The sequence below is a fragment of the Lycorma delicatula genome, chromosome 7 (genome assembly GCF_047948215.1).
Source record: "Lycorma delicatula isolate Av1 chromosome 7, ASM4794821v1, whole genome shotgun sequence".
NCBI classification, from domain to species: Eukaryota; Metazoa; Arthropoda; class Insecta; order Hemiptera; family Fulgoridae; genus Lycorma; species Lycorma delicatula.
Window position 1 is genome coordinate 4,445,468 of NC_134461.1, and position 19,807 is coordinate 4,465,274.

Consider the following 19,807-nt stretch of genomic DNA (forward strand, 5'->3'; position numbering starts at 1 on the left):
AAAATAATGGCGATACAGTTCTGGGACCCATTTTAAAAGGTTTTCAGGGCGAAAATCATAAGAAACTACTAAATTCTCCCTTTAGTTTACTTTTACATAATTTTAGTAGGGCTTCATTTAAGCGGAGGAGCAGAAATCGGGGCGAAATCTCTCCCCGATTTCGTTAACTCGCTAACGAAGCGTTTTCAGACCCGTGATTATGTGAATTTTTTTCATTATTTTATTATAAAAAGATAAAAGACGCCTATGAAGTTTAGCATAATTCTCCCGGGACAATCTCTCTGTGTGTTGTGTGTGTGTGTGTGTGTGTGTGGGTGGATGCGCGCGCACAGGTGTACAGTTTCATGAATTTCGTACATTCTTCATGAAACATTTTCGCTCGAAGAATGAGCTCAGAAAACGCAGGTAACTCTAGGCGAATCGTTCTGTATTTACATTTTTAACTTAGTAATTACTTAACAAGTAAAATGGATTATATATAAATTAATATTATTATTATTATTATTATTAATCTGCTTTATTTTATTGTTTCAGACATAATGTGCTTCCTATCGTAATGGGAGCACCGCCTGAAGATTATTATAAAAGCGCACCGAGACATTCTTTCATACACGTCGATGATTTTGAATCGCCAAAAGAATTAGCCGCTTATCTATTAAAATTAGACGCAGATAATGATTTGTATAACTCTTATTTTAAATGGAAAGGAATGGGGGAATTTTTAAACACGCATTTTTTCTGTCGGCTGTGCTCGTTGTTACACGATGATAATTTTCCTATCAAATCGTATCGCGATATTAACGAATGGTGGAGAGGTCCCGGTATCTGCACGACAGGGTCGTGGAGAAAAGCTAATAAAAATTGGTCTTTAGATAATAAAATTAATTACGAGACTTCTCCGTAGTCGTCGACTTAATTAATTAATTAAATCGTTATCGTTTTTAAATATTTTCCATATTATTATTAAATTAAGTATTTAAATGCTCAGTTAAGCAATCGTGTTTCAGTTTTAATGAAAATTGTTAATTAATAAAAGTGCAATCAGCTTTTTAATAAAAAAAGAAAAAAAAACGGTTTTTAAATTAATACGGGCCGATCTCCGTGGCCGAGTAGGTAGCGTCTCGGTATTTCGTGCGGTGGTTCCGGTCAGGCGTGACGTCTTTTTATACGCTACTCATTTCCATTGGACTAATGACCACTGCTGTTGGTGACCGCATTCATATAAAAAAAAAAATAATAATAAATTATTATATAGTTACATAAAACATTTTTACTAGAGGAAAAAACCGCATATATCATAGTTAAACTTACAGCTCTTCCGCTTGCTTTCCGCCGGTAGGTTATGCGTTTCCTTTATTCGATCGTGAAGTTCTTCCTGTATTTATGGATAAAGAGATTATATTATCGCCGTACGTTAAACGAGAGAATTTATTTAATTTAAACGAGTTTAAATAACCGACGATAATTTCGTACTTCAATTGTTTTCTATCGCGGTATTAATGGTTTAAGATAAATAAATTTAACTATTTCATCGGTAGAAAATTAGCTTTTGATTCCACATTTACGCGCTTATTTAAATTTTTACCCGTTCATTAAGTACGGAACTACAGGAATATTCAGTTTGCTATCTGCATTTACGTTCAGATACTCGTACAAAGATTTCAGTTTTTAGTTTATAATTCAGTCCTATTAATTTACCTATGTTTTCTTTCGATCACCCGAAACTCTGCTACCTCTAATTCACGATCTCTTTTTAAATATTACAGAAAAAGTATTACGTTTCTTTCATCCGGAAGGTACCGGGTTCATTCCTTGCAGTCAGGCTTATTATTTCTCGCTCCACAAAGTTCATTTTTCATTAGTAACTGTATAGGGGCGGTCGGCTTACAGTTGTCAAAATAAATAATAAACTGAAGTCATTAATTCTAACTTTTTAAAAGATCTTTTGCGCATTTCGTGTTTGATTATCCTTACCTCATATAAACATTACCTTCTACGTTTCCAAATTTTGTTTAGACGATTATCTCAAAACGAATCGTAATTTATTTTCATTCAAAATAAAAATAAATATATATATTTTTGCCGATGTAATCTACAAGGCCATTTCCGATTAAGGTTACGATCCTTCATTATACCTAAGAAATTCACTAATATTTAATATTCTCGTCGTAACATAATTTCTTGTGCGCAGATGGCGGCTAGGAAACTAGATAGATTTGCCTATTTTTTTTGTAATTACCTTTTTTCACTCGTTACCTTAAGCTCGACGAATATAATACAAATAATTAACGGTTAACTCGGGGAATTTCCACAGAACAGTTCGAGATAAAACTTTTATATCTTGTTATTTAATTAACGGAACGAAACATGCGTATCGGGGGAGGATCCATTACCTGCCAAAAAGTAGTGCGTAGTTTGAACATTTTTCCCTTTCTGTTGGGCGATTCTTAACCGAATAGTAATTAAATGAGTATTTTGTACTATTTATAAGTTTAAACGGACGGTCGGTAAATTTGTAATCCGATACTTTTCTAGAACGTACATCTTTGTGAAATTTATAGTTCGTCGTAAAAGCGCCTCATTCTCCCAGACCTATTCCCTTTTTTCAGCCCGTTCCGTCAAAGCTTTTCGGTGCAAAGTTTTGTACGGGCGGTTAAGGATTCTGTTTGCGATGAGAAGTGTATGAATTTCGGGGCGTTTAAGAAGGCAAAACCTTGATGCAGGAGGTTCTTTGTATTTCAAGTCTTCTGCAACAGCTTTTACTCGACTTAAACTCGATGCGAGTTTTAGTTTCTCGTTAAAGAAGTACAACTATTAAACTTTTTACAGAAATCTTACGTAAAATCAAATATCATACTACCGCGGGTTTATCTTTCGGATTAAAAAAGATTAAGTTATTTTGCGACTAAAATTTTACGTCTTTTAAGCGGTAAATTATTTGGACGCGTACAGTTTCTTCTTTGTCTGCGTATTTTATTTTTACACAGATAACTTAGTACGCTCGAAAACCTTTGCAAAAATTTTATTTTAATTCTTATCTAGACGACTATTTTAATCGTTAAACGATTACAAACGCTAAACATCAATGTAAATAATAATTAATTAAAAACGAATAAAATGAGAATTTTTATCGGCGTTATTAGAATAAGAATAAGGCAATCCAAATAAAAATGAGCATAAATTCGGGTTAAAAACATTTACACTACTAAAACCGCCGGCTCAAATTGCTACAAACGTAGTATATCGAGGACCTTAAACCGTCGATGAGAGATCCTCTTCCCCTTCCGTTAACAAAATTTAATGGAGGGGATTTTTTTTTTGTCTTTTTTTTGTCTTCAGTCATTTGACTGGTTTGATGCAGCTCTCCAAGATTCCCTATCTAGTGCTAGTCGTTTCATTTCAGTATACATCCTACATCCCTAACAATTTGTTTTACATATTCCAAACGTGGCCTGCCTACACAATTTTTCCCTTCTACCTGTCCTTCCAATATTAAAGCGACTATTCCAGGATGCCTTAGTATGTGGCCTATAAGTCTGTCTCTTCTTTTAACTATATTTTTCCAAACGCTTCTTTCTTCATCTATTTGCCGCAATACCTCTTCATTTGTCACTTTATCCACTTGTCTGATTTTTAACATTCTCCTATAGCACCGCATTTCAAAAGCTTCTAATCTTTTCTTCTCAGATACTCCGATCGTCCAAGTTTCACTTCCATATAGAGCGACGCTCCAAACATACACTTTCAAAAATCTTTTCCTGACATTTAAATTAATTTTTGATGTAAACAAATTATATTTCATCCTGAAGGCTCGTTTAGCTTGTGCTATTCGGCATTTTATACATGGAGGGGATAGCTTTTTAATATTTTTACGTTTAAAAACTTTCACTAAAAGATTACAATAAAGTTTAAACTGAAAAACGCTGTTAGATATCGGTCCTTATTGCTGACAAACATTTATTTTACTTTATTAATAGCGATGAGAGATTTTACCGTTGAACGGTTTCATCGTACGATTACCCGTCGGTGTAATCTTTAAAAGACTTTTTAAATTTTGAAACTGTTTGAGATTTAATTTTTTTGTTGTTGAAAAAACAGTTTTTAAGTATAATCTTATTTTCCTGTTATTAATTCTATTCGCTCTATCTCAGATTTTCAGTTATTTCCTTTATACCTACCGATTTATTTTAAGAAAATTTTCAAATCGTTAAATATTCTTTTTTTTTTAAATGACGTTTCAAAAACTTTTATTCTCTAGCCGTCCGAATTTCCTATTGTTTATACTTTCATTACCTGTCGAGCGTTACTCCGTAGATATCTGTCCGAACCTCGAAATATATTTTTAAGATTAACGTATTTTTTTCTGCCGGAAACCTATTCAATATGGAAACCCATTTTGATGTGTTTAATAAATTATTAATTTTATTTGTTGAAATTTTACCGCCTAAAAAGAATACAAACTTCTTTTAAGATTATCTCTTAATCGTTACGCCGCTATCATCTATCTTGTCTACGGTAATTAACGGCACTTTTTCACCGATATAAATTTACGAAAAGAAAAAACCTACGTTTTCTAGATTATTATTGTTATCCTACGTAAATATTTTCACTGCACTTCGAGGGTTACTATCAACTGTAATTTCATTATCAGTAATTTTTAATTAGAAAAGATTACATCGAAACGGATATTAATTTACGTACAACAAACCTTTTATGTTAAAAAGATGTAATTTCAGATATAACTTTCCAAACAGCTGATTGCATTTTTGTAATACTAATAACGAACGGTATATTTTCGTAAAAAATAAAATTTTAAAAAAGTCATTCCATATAGTGCTGTGCCTTTTATGTTTATCATTAGTATAGCGTATTATTTATTTTAATTATAACCGACAGTATAAATGTCTTCCCACTAATGCATTTGCTATTGTATCAAAACTTTCTTTGCTATAGATTGTAAATATACTTGTGTGTATGTATATATATATATATATATACATTTTCCTTTTTTTAAAGCTGACTTCCTCTAGACTAAAAATCCTCTTTATTCTTCTAAAAGTAATCTTGAATCTGAAAAGACTTTTTCAAAGCGATCGGATTTAGTTTAAATTTCTCGAGGTAAAATCAAGCGTAAAAGTACGTTTGCGTGTAAATAAATACTAATAGTTAAAATTAAGTCGTACATCGGTATAAATGTTTCCGTGCGCATTTATATATATACGGTTAAACCGATTCGACCAAAACCTTAACGGACTGAAACGTAAAACTTTAAAAAATTTTAAACGTGCATTAAGGTTTTTCAACCGTATCTTTTATCGATTACGCTGAGAAAAGCGCTGTAGTAGCGGGTAATATTTTCTCTTCACAAAGTGTACGCTAATAAACTAAGTATACGGATTCGCTTGCTTTTGAAGGATAGCCGAACGCGTTCTAACTTTTTCTGCGTTTCCGTTCGGTAGATCGATAATCTTAAAAATTGAGCCGTATATATTTAAATCGGTCGGTGCGCAGTCATCGCTCGCGAAACTGTCGTTCACATATTAAAAAAATTAGATCGGTCCCTATATGTAGTCTTTGAAAAAAGCGAATCCGAAGCCGAGCGCTTTATCGGGTAATATAGGGTAATATATCGGGTAATAGTAGTCCATTTTAATACATTTATACGCGTAATAAATTTTAAATCTGAATAATATATACGGCACTGTAAATATCAAGGGTCAGGGCATTATCCGTTTTCCATTTTCTTATAGAATATGAAATAATTTTTAATTTAATTTTCGTAGTAAAAATAAATACAACCGTTATCCGTTTGGTATATACATTAGCGTTATTTTTCTGTTAGTTAAAAGTAACGATTTTAAAAAACGACAAATCAAACGAGATATACGAATTCGTTTTTAAAGAGATCGAATCGGCTTTTTTAGCAAGACGCTGAATATGAACAGTCGTCGCAATTATTTTGAAATAAGTTATTAATTTTTTTTAATAAAAAATGATCTTCATAATAAAAAAAGCTTTTTGTTAATTAAATCGTAGAATTTAAATAATAAATGCAGATTTATTTCAGTCTACACTATATTTGGAGAAATATAAAATTATCGCTGTTATATATTAAAGGATACCGAACAAATAAATCGTTCAGATGTGTAAATACTAAATTTACGGCGAACAAAATAACGCAAAATTTCACGTTATAATGACGTTACTAAACTTGAAAGTTCCAGTCGGTAACTTAATGTGACGTTAAGCGATGTAAAATCGTCATACGTAGTCGATAATACGATTATCTAAAATCAAATATATTCTGAATTTAAAATTCATCAACGGAATAAATAGTTCAGGGAAAGTCAGCCGAATCGAGGAACTCTCGAAAAATTATACAGTTTATACCATAAGATTTAAAAAAAAAAATAAATCACAGCACTGAACTACAATAATACTTATTTTACAGGTAAAAAATTATAGATGAACTATGACAATTTTTTTTTTTCATTTTACCGAAGATTTAATTTTGTATTATATATTTAAGTTTAGCAGACTTCTAAATAAGTATACTCGTAGCGACTTAAAGTATTACAAAAACAAGTTACTGAAAATATTATAAAATTGTAAATAAGTTTAATTTTTATTACAAGTAGTTGTTATTATAATTAATTGTAATGTTTAATAATTTATTCATCTTTATTGATTATTTTCTCGATATAGAAAAATAAATTTTAGGAAAACGCACAAAAAAATCGATAAAATAATTTTAAAAAAAATTCAAATGTAATATGGCCTTATCTCATAAAAGTGCATTTTTAAATTATTATTTTTTAAGTTAAACGATCTCAGATAATCAATCACGCATGCGTTTTAATAATTATCGAATAAGATTGATGCAAGAAGGCTAAAGATTGCGGTCTGAATTTCCGTTCAACAGTAGGTGAGGTGCACCGTGTATGCGGCGTAAAAAAAAAACAAAATGAAACACTCCTATTATAACTCTATGATCAAGGGGTATTTAATAATTATTCTAATAAAAATGACGAACAAGTCTTACGATTGTGAGAATCAGCTCGGCCACAGGTTATTCTCTTTTCGGCCATCGCCTTTTATTACTAAATATTCCACACGTTTACATCGCAACCGCTCGATTAAATTCTGTAATAAATTTACATGCAAATTAAATCGTGAAGTAACATAAAATACCAGCAGCGTAAGCCGGGTTCAATCGATCGCTTCCTGAAGGTCGTTGAAGTTCAACGTTTTCAGTACGTCTGGTTGGCTTTTCTAACGTCTAATGACCGTCAAAGTTGGTGATATTTGATTTTTTGTTTTTGCTCGGATATTACTTTTATTATTTGACGGTTTTATACCGAATTCAACAGTAATGAGTCGTACAAAAGCGATTCAAACGTCAAGCGATTGTTTTCAATCGCTTGATTAGTGTTCATCGACGAAAGGCTATTAAATCGTTGTCAAATTGTTCAAAGAAATCGTTTTTGTAATTTTATATTATTTTATAGATATAGCATATACGCCTTTCCCGGATACAGGTTTTTCACTCGCTATAAAATTTATTTTTTTATCCGTAATAAAAAGAAGCAAAAGTAACTACAACTAAAAGTCAGCCTGCCGATAATGTGTTTTACGAATAAGTAAATAAAAGAACGCTTGCGAATGTGAAAAATAGAAAATATATTTATTTATAAATATATATACGTATACGATATATATATATATATATATATATATATATATATGGATGTTTCACCTTGACGGGTCTACGCGATAAACAAATACATATTTACGTATAATATCTGTATATTACTTTTTCTTTCGTATTTATTTTACGAGTTAATACTTGACGTTTAAAAAACACGATTAAAAATCATTAAAAATTGTATTCGTCTTGGTTTCAGACGAATGAAAGTCGTTTCGGCAACGATAGTAACTTCCTAAACGGCGTTTCTACCGACACGGTTGTCGACAGTAGGCAGTGAGAATTCTTGACGTTATATTCATCAAACAGCCGCAAAAAATCGCCAACATTTTTAGGAAACATTTTTGTGTCGCCTTAAAATGTTCCCTCCGATAGTCGCTTTGAAAGAACGGTTACATGTTTACAATTAGAAAGCGAGTCTTTGTGAACTTTAATAATTTTAAAATTAATAAACGTGAACGTCGATAAAATTTAACCTTTTAGGTTTAATAAAGGTTATTAAGAGGAATCGCTTCTTCCGGCGAGAGAGAATTAACGTCGTACCTCTTGTAACTGTAGATACGATTTTTTTTTTTGTCGGGTAAGCTCGATAATCTTACGACCGGATTCAAAGGATCTTTTTTCCACGACAAGGTTACCGAATATCGAGATAATTTTCAGATATAAAGAGTATCAAAAAATTTTGTTTATAAAATCCGTTCGGTTGATATCTGAAATCTATCGTTCCCGCGACGATTAAAACGTTTTAAGGAAAAGACAAAACCGAAAAGTAAGTTTTAGCGCATTAAAAACCTGTTTTTATACATCGTAAAATTAAACAATGTCTCTTTGAGCGAGCTACAGCACGCCATCGATATCATCCGGTTAACTGTAAAAATTAAGCAAAAATATAATAAAATTTTATTCATCTATATGCATTTTAATTTCGGTATACGGCTATGTTACGTGCGCGATAAATATAATCTATAACAAATTTATAATATAATAGCACAACTTAATTTAGTTAAAAATACGACGGTTATAAATTAATTTTAAACGAGAAAAAAATTTTTAAAAGCTAGTCTTAGTACAGTAGTTTGTTTGTTGTATCTTGTACAGTAGTCGTTAAAACGAATCGTTTTTAGACGATTAATTATATATATATATAAATTATACTTCTAATAATTCTACAATTAGTATAACTACTCAAGAAATATAAAATAAAAAATGCTTATTTTATTTCTTTAGTTACCGTTATTATGAATTTTACGATTTCTTTCTTTAATTTAATAATATTATTTAATTTCTACGTTACCCGTTACGATTTGTCATCGTTTAACGCTGTTAAATAGTTACCGTTTATTTTATTTAAGAAAGTTTGCGTTACCGTAAAAAGTTTTTATATCGTAATAATATTATATCTGTTATTCTGTTCGATTGATTTACTTATATGAAATTATTTAGAAGGTAATCGTAACTTAAGCTTTTTCTAAAATGAAATAGTCTGTTTTTACAAAGCAGGATGAGAACTAATATAAGCCGGCTGTTCTCAATTCAACCGGTATATATTATTTAATGTATATTCAAGCCTTACGCTTCGCTAAACGGATTGATTTCAATGATTCGTTTTATTTATAGATAAAACGTTTCTAACGATCGCTTTACACGTTATTCCAGATAAGGCGTTTACTTTATCTGGAGAATTTTTTAATTAAATTGTACCGTAAAAGAAAAATTTAATAAATTTAAAAAAATATATAAATGCGATCTAAAAGCCGTATTAAAAAAATACTTCACAATTAGCCTGTAAATTTTGACTTTTTGAAGCCGGTACAAGATTACCGTTCAGTAATTTTCTGCCGGCTCTTGTTTGTTTGTTTTTTTTTCAATTCGTATGATATTTAAATAATCGCAAAGTAATATTTTTTTATGCCGCTTTAATTAAATCAATTCTATTATATATTTTTTAAAACTTCTTTAACTCATCGTTATCGTCTTTTATTAAATAAATAAAATCAGAAAGACGAGATAAATAAATAAATTAAAACAAAAAGAGAGAATCTTATTAATAAAACGAATGAGATTCTCTCGTTCCTATTTTGATAACTAATAATCATATTTCATAGATTCGTTACAAGATACTTTAGAGACGGCGGTTTATTTAACGACTCGGTTTGTTTACCGTAAATAGTAAGCGATTAACAGGTCACCGTATGACAATCGTTAATTATTTTAAAAAGTTAATATACAGCCGATGTTAAATACCCGTATAAATTCTGAAATCTGATAACAACGAATGCCGATTTTATATCGGACTAAATTTTAAGTAAAAGATGAGAATTATTTGTAAGAAAAATAAAAATTAGATGTTTTTTTACGATCGCCTGCAACTAACCCTGTAATAATGGGAAATTAAATAATATACCGAATTTAAATAATTAACAGCTTTACGCTGTAAAAAAAAAATCGCTGTCCTCGACTTCTAAATAATTTCAAATTATTAATTTTTTCTACGAATTGATATTTAATAAACAATAGTATAATTTTTTATCTGTCGGTCGTTAATAAGCCGCGTAAATAATTTCTTTTAAAGTTATAAACAAAAATCCATACTTCAAATCATTCCAATAATTATTAAGATTCTTAAAATAGTAATTTTTATTATATATTAGCGATATAATTAATTATTATTAATATCGGTAATTCTGCATCGATCGTAGCAAAAAATTGTATTATTAAAAATATCGCTTTTAATAATGCGATTCAAGGATGTATATAGGTCAAACGAGTGAGGCTCCTGACAGAAGTTGGAACATACACGAGCGACCGGCTCACGTCATCGACCTTTTGTGCGATAGGACACACGACAGATTTGAGGGATGTTTACTAGCTTCTATTCCCTCTACTCTTCGAGCCGTTTTCCGACTTTAATGTCGCTAATCCTAGTCGTACTCGATACGGAAAAGAAAATACGCATTATAAGCGCATTTACAACCGGTTTAGAAACGAAGGTGTTCTGTTTACGGTTCCCTAGACTATATTTTGTTGCTGCTATCCCGCCCGGATATACAGAAAACGTGATTAATTTTACCGGTATCGAATTTAAACTATACGCCGACCGAAGTTCGATTTGACGTACCGGTATTAGATTTTAATTAAATACATTACGGTCAAATATTAGCGATTATGTAATTAATTATCGCAGCCGATATTTAACCGTTTACGTACGGTTTATCGGCTTGTTACTTAAAAACGACGATACGTTAAACAAAAGTAATTTTCATTAAACGTAACCGATATTGTTAGATGACACGTACCGTATTATTATTGTTATCGAACAATAACGCCAACGTTCAATAATTCAGAAACGTTTGTTTACCGTACGCCGAATCAGATTAACGCTATTTTTAATTTAGTATAATTTAAGCAAACGGTCTGTTCTCAGATAACGCAACTCGTGGTTCCGAATAATATAATATTGTAGAGAACTCTATTAAAGAATACGTAACGGTTATTAAGCGGGGAAATTATCGTGCGGTATTACAAATAATACATCGTACTTCCCTCCGCTGTTTTTTAAATACTTTTAATCGGAAAAAGTAGCTAATTTTTACAAATATATCTTATTTGAACTAGTAAATGTTTAATTATTCTTAAGAATATAGCGTAAAATATTTAAATATAAATAACGAAAATACAACTTACCGACAATTATAAAATGTTAAATCTATTAAAGCGCTTTCGAACCTTCGTGCATCATCATATGCGCTTGATTAAATTTAAAAATGTTTTATATCGTAACAATCGATTGTAATCGTACAAAAACTTCGGTGCTAAAAGTATAGTAACAGTCAACGTAAAAACATGTCATGTCATTAAAGGAATTTCAACCGTTACGGTAATATGAAAAAATTTTCTGCTAAAATTTAACCTAAAACATTAAAAATTAGGTTTGAATTAAATTTAAATCGGATCGAAACTAAAACCATACGTATACGTAAAGATTTCTAAAATTAATACTGTAAAAACTGTATTTTTAAGTAAATATCCACCGTAGAAATGCTAATTACATATTGCGACTACCGGTTAATAAAAATCGGTAGATTTCTGAAATTCAATGATGGACTTGAAGCTTGGAAATATAATTTCCACGATACGGTAATTCTAAATTGAAATATTTACTTGTAGTATAATAAAACGTTTTGGAACGCTACAAATAACAAGTAAAATAGCGAGAGTGCTCTGTCATAAAACCCGGGATTCGAGTTGTAGATCGGATGCAAAATGTTATAGCAAAACTAACGTAAGTTCGTTTTACGAAATTCGTGTCGTGAAAATTTGCGTTAGGAGAATCGACCGTAACGTTAATAAAACACAAATATTTACAATTTGAATACAGAAAGTCCACCGATAATCTTCATCTTTGAATAATTTGTAATCTATTTTATCTCCTGCTTCTGAAGTCTATGTTTGTCATTTAAGCGCCGACTGACGGAGTAAATTAGTCGTTTATACGCAGATTATATTTATACGTCGCCGATAAACAACACGAACCGAGTGAACGCTACGATACTATCGTGTATAGATGCCGATGACAATGTCGGTAAAACACGGATCGTGTCGAAGGAACAAAATATTTTTTAATCGGCGTTGACTTTCGCCGAATAAAAGGACGCTTTTATTTTGAAATCTTTCATGCGACGCTCGGATTATGTATTCTCTCGAATCGGAAAAATAAACGAGGAAATTAAAATTTTAAACGATACTGTTTTATAAAAAAATTTCACCCGTGAACTGTAAACTTAAATAATTTTAATTATATTATAAACGAACTGTTAGGAAAAAAAATCGCCTTATTCAACTTCGTTTCAGTATTATTTAACATCGTGTCGGTCCCGTTAGATCAGATAAAGAGGCTCTTCACACGTTATAAATGAACCGTTTACAATATAACACAATATACACGGTTGTTTTACGATTAAATAATATTAGTATTTTTTGTAAAGAAATTGTATTTTTTCCTTTTTTTGAAGTAGTATTTTTGTTAAATAAATAGCTGTTTGTATAGTTATTATGAAGGAATTGAAAAAAATAATCAAAAACAAATTTTAAGTGTCTCTTTAAAAGCAATCAACACTGCACGCTATAGAAAAATAATTAAATAATCTAAACTTTTACATACAAAATAAATAATAATAATCAATCTTTTTTTATGAATGAATAAAGTATATTTTTATTTATACGTTTTAATGCATTACTGTAATAATAATAACGTATATAAAAATATTTTTCCTTGTTAAAGAATACTGTAAATAGGTAAGAAAAGATATAATATATAAAAACTATAAATAGAATTATTGTGCTAGTCAAATATAGTATTTTTATTATTATTATAATAATAATAATATTTGTTTCAGTTATTATTGTACATAGAATAATATAGTATAATAGTCGTTTAACTAATTAGAGAAAAATTTGTTGAAAATATTGGTGACACAAAATCAGACGTTACATTGTATAATTGTATTTATAATTGTTTACGTTATAAAATTATTTAAATAAATCAGTACTTATAATTTATTTTGTTTATTTAAATTAGATGTTATTATTTAATGTAAAAACCCCTATCTATCGATTCAGCTAACAATCCATCGGCTTAATAATAAACAAGTGGTTAAAAAGTCATGCTATTCAGAACTTAAATATATCCTCGGCATCGGTAGGAAAATTATCGTTACTCCATACATAACGCTGAAACAAGTATTTCTTTCAGATCGCTGTTTTTCTAGATGACGAGCACTGTTTCACTTAAAGAGTCTGCGTAAATTTTGTGAACTATTTACAGTCTATTAATATAAAATCAGTTTTTTTTACAAGAGCGACAATATCTTATTTTACTGTTTATTAATCTGCGAATAAATTCTTATATTTGCGCACAAAAATTTCAGAATACAAGGGTATTTACAAATGCGACGCGTTCGATGGTTTGCGAAAAATTTAATTTTTACATGTAGACAGTAACCGGTACGGCTTTACAGGGAAGATTTTTAAGTAGGTACAAATGATGTTTCTGACATCAATAACGATTATTGTGCGCCGAACTGCCTGGCAAGATGGCCGCTACTCTTGTGGAGAAAGCTTTTTGTGCGCTTGAATTAGCCAAAAAAATAATTTTACTATCGCACATCCTGACCCCACAGGGGAAGACACCCTCCATGTGACGGTTTCGGTCGCCACGCCACCCCATCCGTGTCTAGCACTTGCGGGCTTTACCGGAGGCCATCTTCAGTACCTCGGCAATCATACTTTCAGTATAGTCTCAGTCAGAACGACACCGATTCGAACGCCACAAGCCACATTCCTCATAGGTAACTATGACATATTCTAACACATATAACATATTCTAACACATATTCTATGACATAACTAACTGACATATTCTCCAAATAAAACACATCTAGCAAAGACTCGATGACTTTCCAAGAACAAAGAAACTGTACTCTACCTACCCGAAAGGTAAAAATGAGTTCGACACGCAACTAAAAACATAAAACATAACAAAAAACATAACCGAAAGAATAAATAATGCAAAGTAAAACATAACTGATGAAAAACAAACCAAACAGCAACAGTTTAGCAAACTGTTAAACAAAATAACAATAAAACCAAACATAAACACAAAGAAGGAAAGTCCAAGCAGAACATCACACCCTTTCAGTGATCCTTTCTAACGTCAAAAATGGGATAAAACTTTCTACGATCATCCATTTGGCTCGGCTTTCCCGATTATCATGAAGATCAAGTGTCGACTCGATAATATTAAACCGACAAATGGTCTTCGTGCACACTAAGTCATACCTAGCACGTTCATATACCACATCGTCCAATAATCCGCATTGGGTACACATACCAGAGTCCGCCAGGGCGAATTTCTGTAGTCTGTCCCGAAAAGCGCCATGTCTTAAAGAAATTGCATCATATACTTGTTCGGGTTACTCAAGAGGCGTCCCGTAAATCAAAAACATTAGGGAAAAGATCTTGCATATAATACCCACACTGTGTCATCCCATCTGGTCTGCCACAGGGCGGTACCATGCTGTTCTAACTCCTACATTTTCTCCGAAGTCAATTCACCTGACTTCTTAACGACATAATGTTGTTGCCTCTCAGACACAATCAAGTCTATCGATTTCACACCTGCGATCACCAACATCGCCTCCCGTGAAATTATACGGTAACCTCCCGTTACCATTAGCGGTTTTTTGAGCCCGTAACAAAATATCCCGATAGCTTTCAAATTTAGCCTACCCAAACAGGCGCCGCATATAGCAGAATTGCCTTGCAGATGCCCTTATACAAGATACTCAGAGTCTTAAAATTAAGACCCCAATCAGGATGGACTGCACGTCGAATTCCGAAAAGGTACTACAGGCCTTTCCGGCGGACGCCGTCTCAGTGATGTACAAACTTAGGAGGATTGCTTGGAAAAAGTATGGGTTGTCGGGCCGTCATTTGTACACGGTGTACCGAGGTGTCATCGAAAGTATGACCTCTTATTTGGCGTACATTTGGCGCATAGGTATGGAAAAAGATCAAGCACTTCTTCAAAATTTAAGGAGTGCTCAGCGCAGAGCCTTAATTGTATGCAGTGGTGTTTCTAAAACAACCTCTTACGAGGCTACCACCGTATTGGGAAAGGCTCTCCCAATCGATTTAGTGGTGAAAGTTCGGGCAGCCATGTGGAAATTGCAAAGAGGCCGGGAGGCCGAGGTATTTGGGATGCGGTTTCGAGCCGGACCAGTACCGGAGCGGAACGGCGATCACAATGCACCGGATCTAAATTTCGTATATGGTACGTGCAGGGATGACATGTTACTTGTTTAGGACATATTTTTTTGAAGAGTATGTGAATGGTATTCTTAAAATCATGGAAATACAGTTAATTCCTTGATTTCAAGAGAAGGATATTGTGGAACATGTTCAGATAGAGCAAGACAGTGCTCCAGCTCATTTTACTCTTTGAGCAGGTGATTTCTTAAATTAACCATTTCCAGGCCGCTGGATCGAATCGGTTCACAAGCATCACTGGCTCCATTGCAATGGCCACCATGTCCTGACCTTACAACATCTGACGATTCATTGCGGGAAACAATTGAGGTCTACGTATCTACACGACAAATTAAGAATTGCTTAACAGTGTGGAGGAACCTTTTTGAATCATAAATGCAGAAGTGCTTTTCAACAAGTCAAGAAGGATATGCAGATGCATAGCCCTGTGCATTTAACACAGCAGTGTACACACAAATCCATTGGATGAAGTGTTTGTAAGTACAAATTTATATAAATATTCGAAATATGTAATAAGTCAAAAACTAATATTTGTCAAGTGGTGATTGGCTTTTTGGACATACTGTAGGTCTAAAAAAAGTAAACACAAAATCTCTAGATTAATAAATAAAAAAAAACAAATTCACAAAATAAAAAAATAATTTATTTTATTTTTTCTGTACAAGATTAGATAAGAAGAGAAATTATGAGAAAATGACAGGTGTAAATATTACAGAATATTTACATATATACCGAGTTTAATTTTATGAATGATCAGTCTGTTATTCTTAATTATCTAATAAAAGAACACATCAAGGGCCAAACTGCCAAGAGCAATACATTTACAAAATATGGCATATGATACTGAATGGCAAAATATGGTAACTTACTTACTGAATTCTATTAACCGTAATTTTTATTGCTATTTGTTCATAGTGATAAATACGTAGAACCCTGATAGTCTAAAGAAAACTCGATGCAGAGTATAACAAAGGAAAGCATTGCTATATAATACAAATAGCGATTTGTATTAATACTTCAAAAGATGGATCATGATAATTCTCTCTTCATATTTTTAGTCAAAGAGATATTTAGAGAGAGGAAGAGGAATAAGTTTGCACTTCACAGATTCATAGAAGGCCATTTCATAGAGTCAAATGAAAGAAAATGATGGAGATTCTTAAAGAGAAAAAAGTAGAATGGAAAGCCAAAAAGTTAATTAAAAAATTATACACTGAGACAAACAGCAGCAATAAAAGTAAGTAACAATATGACTGTCTTGGGACTGGTAGGTCTAGGTCAAGATATTAGGAAAGTTTGCTACCTCTCTCCGACACTATTCAACATTTCATTGAAGATATAAGGAATATATGAGAAGAGAAGGGGATTAGCTATAAGAGCACAAAAAATATGCATAACGTTTGATTGATGATATGGTAATTTTAGCTGATGACACAAACACACCCATATACAACAGGAAAAACTAATGTAAACAAAAGAGAGGATTTACTGGTAAGGAGAAGTGAACAAAGAATAAAAAAAGTAAAAAAAATTATAGATAATTGGGTACTAAGGTGACAAAAAACTGGAGGAGGGCAATGAAAATAAAAGAAAGAATAGTGAATATAAAGAAACCCTTCAATAAGAAAAGGAGATTTCTATGTACTAACGTATTAAGTACTGAACAGGATTAAAGAAAAAATAGTACTTATGTGGGAACTACAGAAAAGAAAATGAATTAGATGTGATTAGAGAAAGTGGAATCTCAATAATCATTCAATCATTACAATCAGCATTGTAAGGGTCAGTAGAAGGAGAAAGGAAGCGAGGAAGAAAACGGATGAAGTTAATACACGAGGTGAAAATTGAAAACTACAAGGGGATGAAGGAGAAGGCTAGGAACAGAAATGGATGAAGGCAACAGCCCTGTAAGTGACCTGCCACCAGGCAGAATTGATGATAATTTATAATCGGCTGTATCATATTCATACTGCTTTTAAGGCAAAAGGTTTTCTTTTGCGATATGATGGTCCCAGTTGAAGAAAAGGATGATAAAATTTGTTGTGAATTACAATAAATAATCTTCTGGGTTATGAAATCGAAGTCGGTAAGTCGATGAACAGTTAGAAGTTTCAAATGGAGATGTTTATTGACAATAAAAATGTTGACTGTTATATTTTAAGAATGCCAAAGCCTGTAATGGAAGGAAAGAATCTGTATTATTAAAATAATAATGTGATGTCACAACGAAGAAATGCAATTACAGGGTGGAAAAAAATACGCTTGAAGATTTTTAAATCGATTAAAATGTTACTTATAATAACTAACAAACAAATATTGAAAAGAATTTTAACTAATTTTTTTAAAATGTCTTTTCTTTTGACATTTTTCGTATACTTTTCCAGCAAGTTTTCAATAATTTGAGGAACACTCTTGGTCTCATTCACCTTGATCTATCAGGATTCTGTTATGTTAAAAAGTACCATGATATTTATAACGATTAACAAATTAATCTATGTCATTGCATCAAAGGTGTGAAAATATAATTTACACACTAAGACACAGTGAAGATGGGCTCTTTCTACCGTGCTGTACATGTGCAATCTATGTCTAACGGATATGTTAATGTACCAAAGTTTTATAATTAATTTATTGATTCGGTTAGATATTTTTTAAGCTTATAAACAACCATTTTTATCATTACAATATGATTATATGACTGTCTATAATTGGTTAAGTAAAAATTTTCATAAAACACAAAATAAATTAATTTAAAAAAAATATTCCTCTAAATAAGCCGATTAAATTTGACAAAAATAGTTTTCAATAAAAACTTTTTCTGAATGTATTCACTGTCACTCATAAAAAATCTTTCACACTTCCAGATTTGTTTTTTTGAACTAAAACATATTTGAATATTATTTTATCGTTTATTATAATGGAATTGTTTTATTAGTTTATAATGTACAGTAAAAAAAAAAAAAAAACAATATTATCAAGTAAGCTTTATTTAACTAATTTTTAAGAGTTACCCAGAAGTAATATTAGCGGTTAGGATTGCGTCACTGTAATGATATCATCACTGTAACACAATACAGTTCATCGATTTGTCATGATGGCATTTTAGGCAATCAAAATAATAAAAAGTAACTGCCATTAACACCACATAGGTACAAGAAAATAAATACTGCTACGTGTGTAATTCATGTAATGGAATTTATCACATTAAACTAAATAATATATGAAAATAACTGAAAAGTTTTCAAATAATAATATTTCTAGTCAAATTATTTTTATAAATGTGTATTAAATTCATAATATTTTGTTCACACATATACCGTACAAACAGATTAAATCTATACATTTTTGAGTGTTTGATTGGAATAAAAAAGGTAGAAAATGTTTCATAGCTGGACTACGTAGAATAAGCATCAATAAAAATAATTTATTCTAAAATGCTACTAGAATACAAAAGTAAAAATTCAAAGGCACTTTATAAGAGCATTTCAAAAGAGATCCACTGACACAATTAACCATTATTTGAAAATTAAGGAATTGTTCAAGATGTTCATGTGCAGTATACTAAAATTACTTTTTCCCCACAAGAGCAATGAAAGTTTTAAGTTTCTGAATTCATCTAGTATGAAATAAAATTTTATTTATATTTAATAAGCTGTTTAATGAAAAGAATCTTATGTGGAATTATTAATGAAAATTTGGTCCCAGATATCTTTAGGTAGCAACTGCTTTATGTATTGTTGTCATAGCAGTAAAAATTATAAATAAATAAATATTTTTTTTTAAACGATCAAAACAATAGTCTGTGAATGTTGGTCATAGCAGGTCAAATTATCTTTAAAAACTAACTTTAATTACAAGTGCTGTTACAAACGTCTGGGAATCTACTGATAGCTGTCTCATTAATCAGAATATGTATGAAACAGGAAAGCAAGCCACACATTCTTGTAATTACAAGTTAGGGGTGTTCTATGACCAATATCACACACAAGATATAAATAACATCTGTTTATCAAACGTAGTATGAAGCCCAGTATATTCGAAACAGTCAATCAAAATGGTTCTGGTGATCAAATTTTAAGTTGAAAGCAATATTTTTAAAAAATGCTTCATGACTGGTGAAACTTCAGTTGAAGATGATGAGCGGTTGGAGTAACAACACCTGAAAATATTAAACACATTTATAAATTGTTTATAAAGGTAATTTAAAACATTCCTGATGTTTAGAGATATCTAAGAGCATACACAAATGACAAGTGCCATGATGTTATCCCCATT

General features: G+C 31.3%; 2 protein-coding genes across 4 annotated transcripts in view; one reads left to right on the plus strand and one right to left on the minus strand.

Moving 5' to 3' along the window:
- LOC142328195 (glycoprotein 3-alpha-L-fucosyltransferase A-like) overlaps positions 1–13,251 on the plus strand; it is a 181,231-nt gene extending 167,980 nt beyond the window's left edge. For all 3 annotated transcript variants that reach the window (XM_075371769.1, XM_075371770.1, XM_075371768.1), the window contains exon 7: positions 535–13,251. In XM_075371769.1, the coding sequence (XP_075227884.1) occupies positions 535–904 (370 nt within the window). In that variant the 3' untranslated portion in view covers positions 905–13,251. The remainder of the gene's footprint in view (positions 1–534) is intronic.
- A 5,684-nt stretch (positions 13,252–18,935) lies between these two features.
- Positions 18,936–19,807, minus strand: part of LOC142327392 (ecdysone 20-monooxygenase-like) — a 109,166-nt gene continuing 108,294 nt past the window's right edge. Inside the window, exon 11 of the mRNA XM_075370415.1 lies at positions 18,936–19,691. The gene's annotated coding sequence lies outside the window, so the exon portion shown is untranslated. The remainder of the gene's footprint in view (positions 19,692–19,807) is intronic.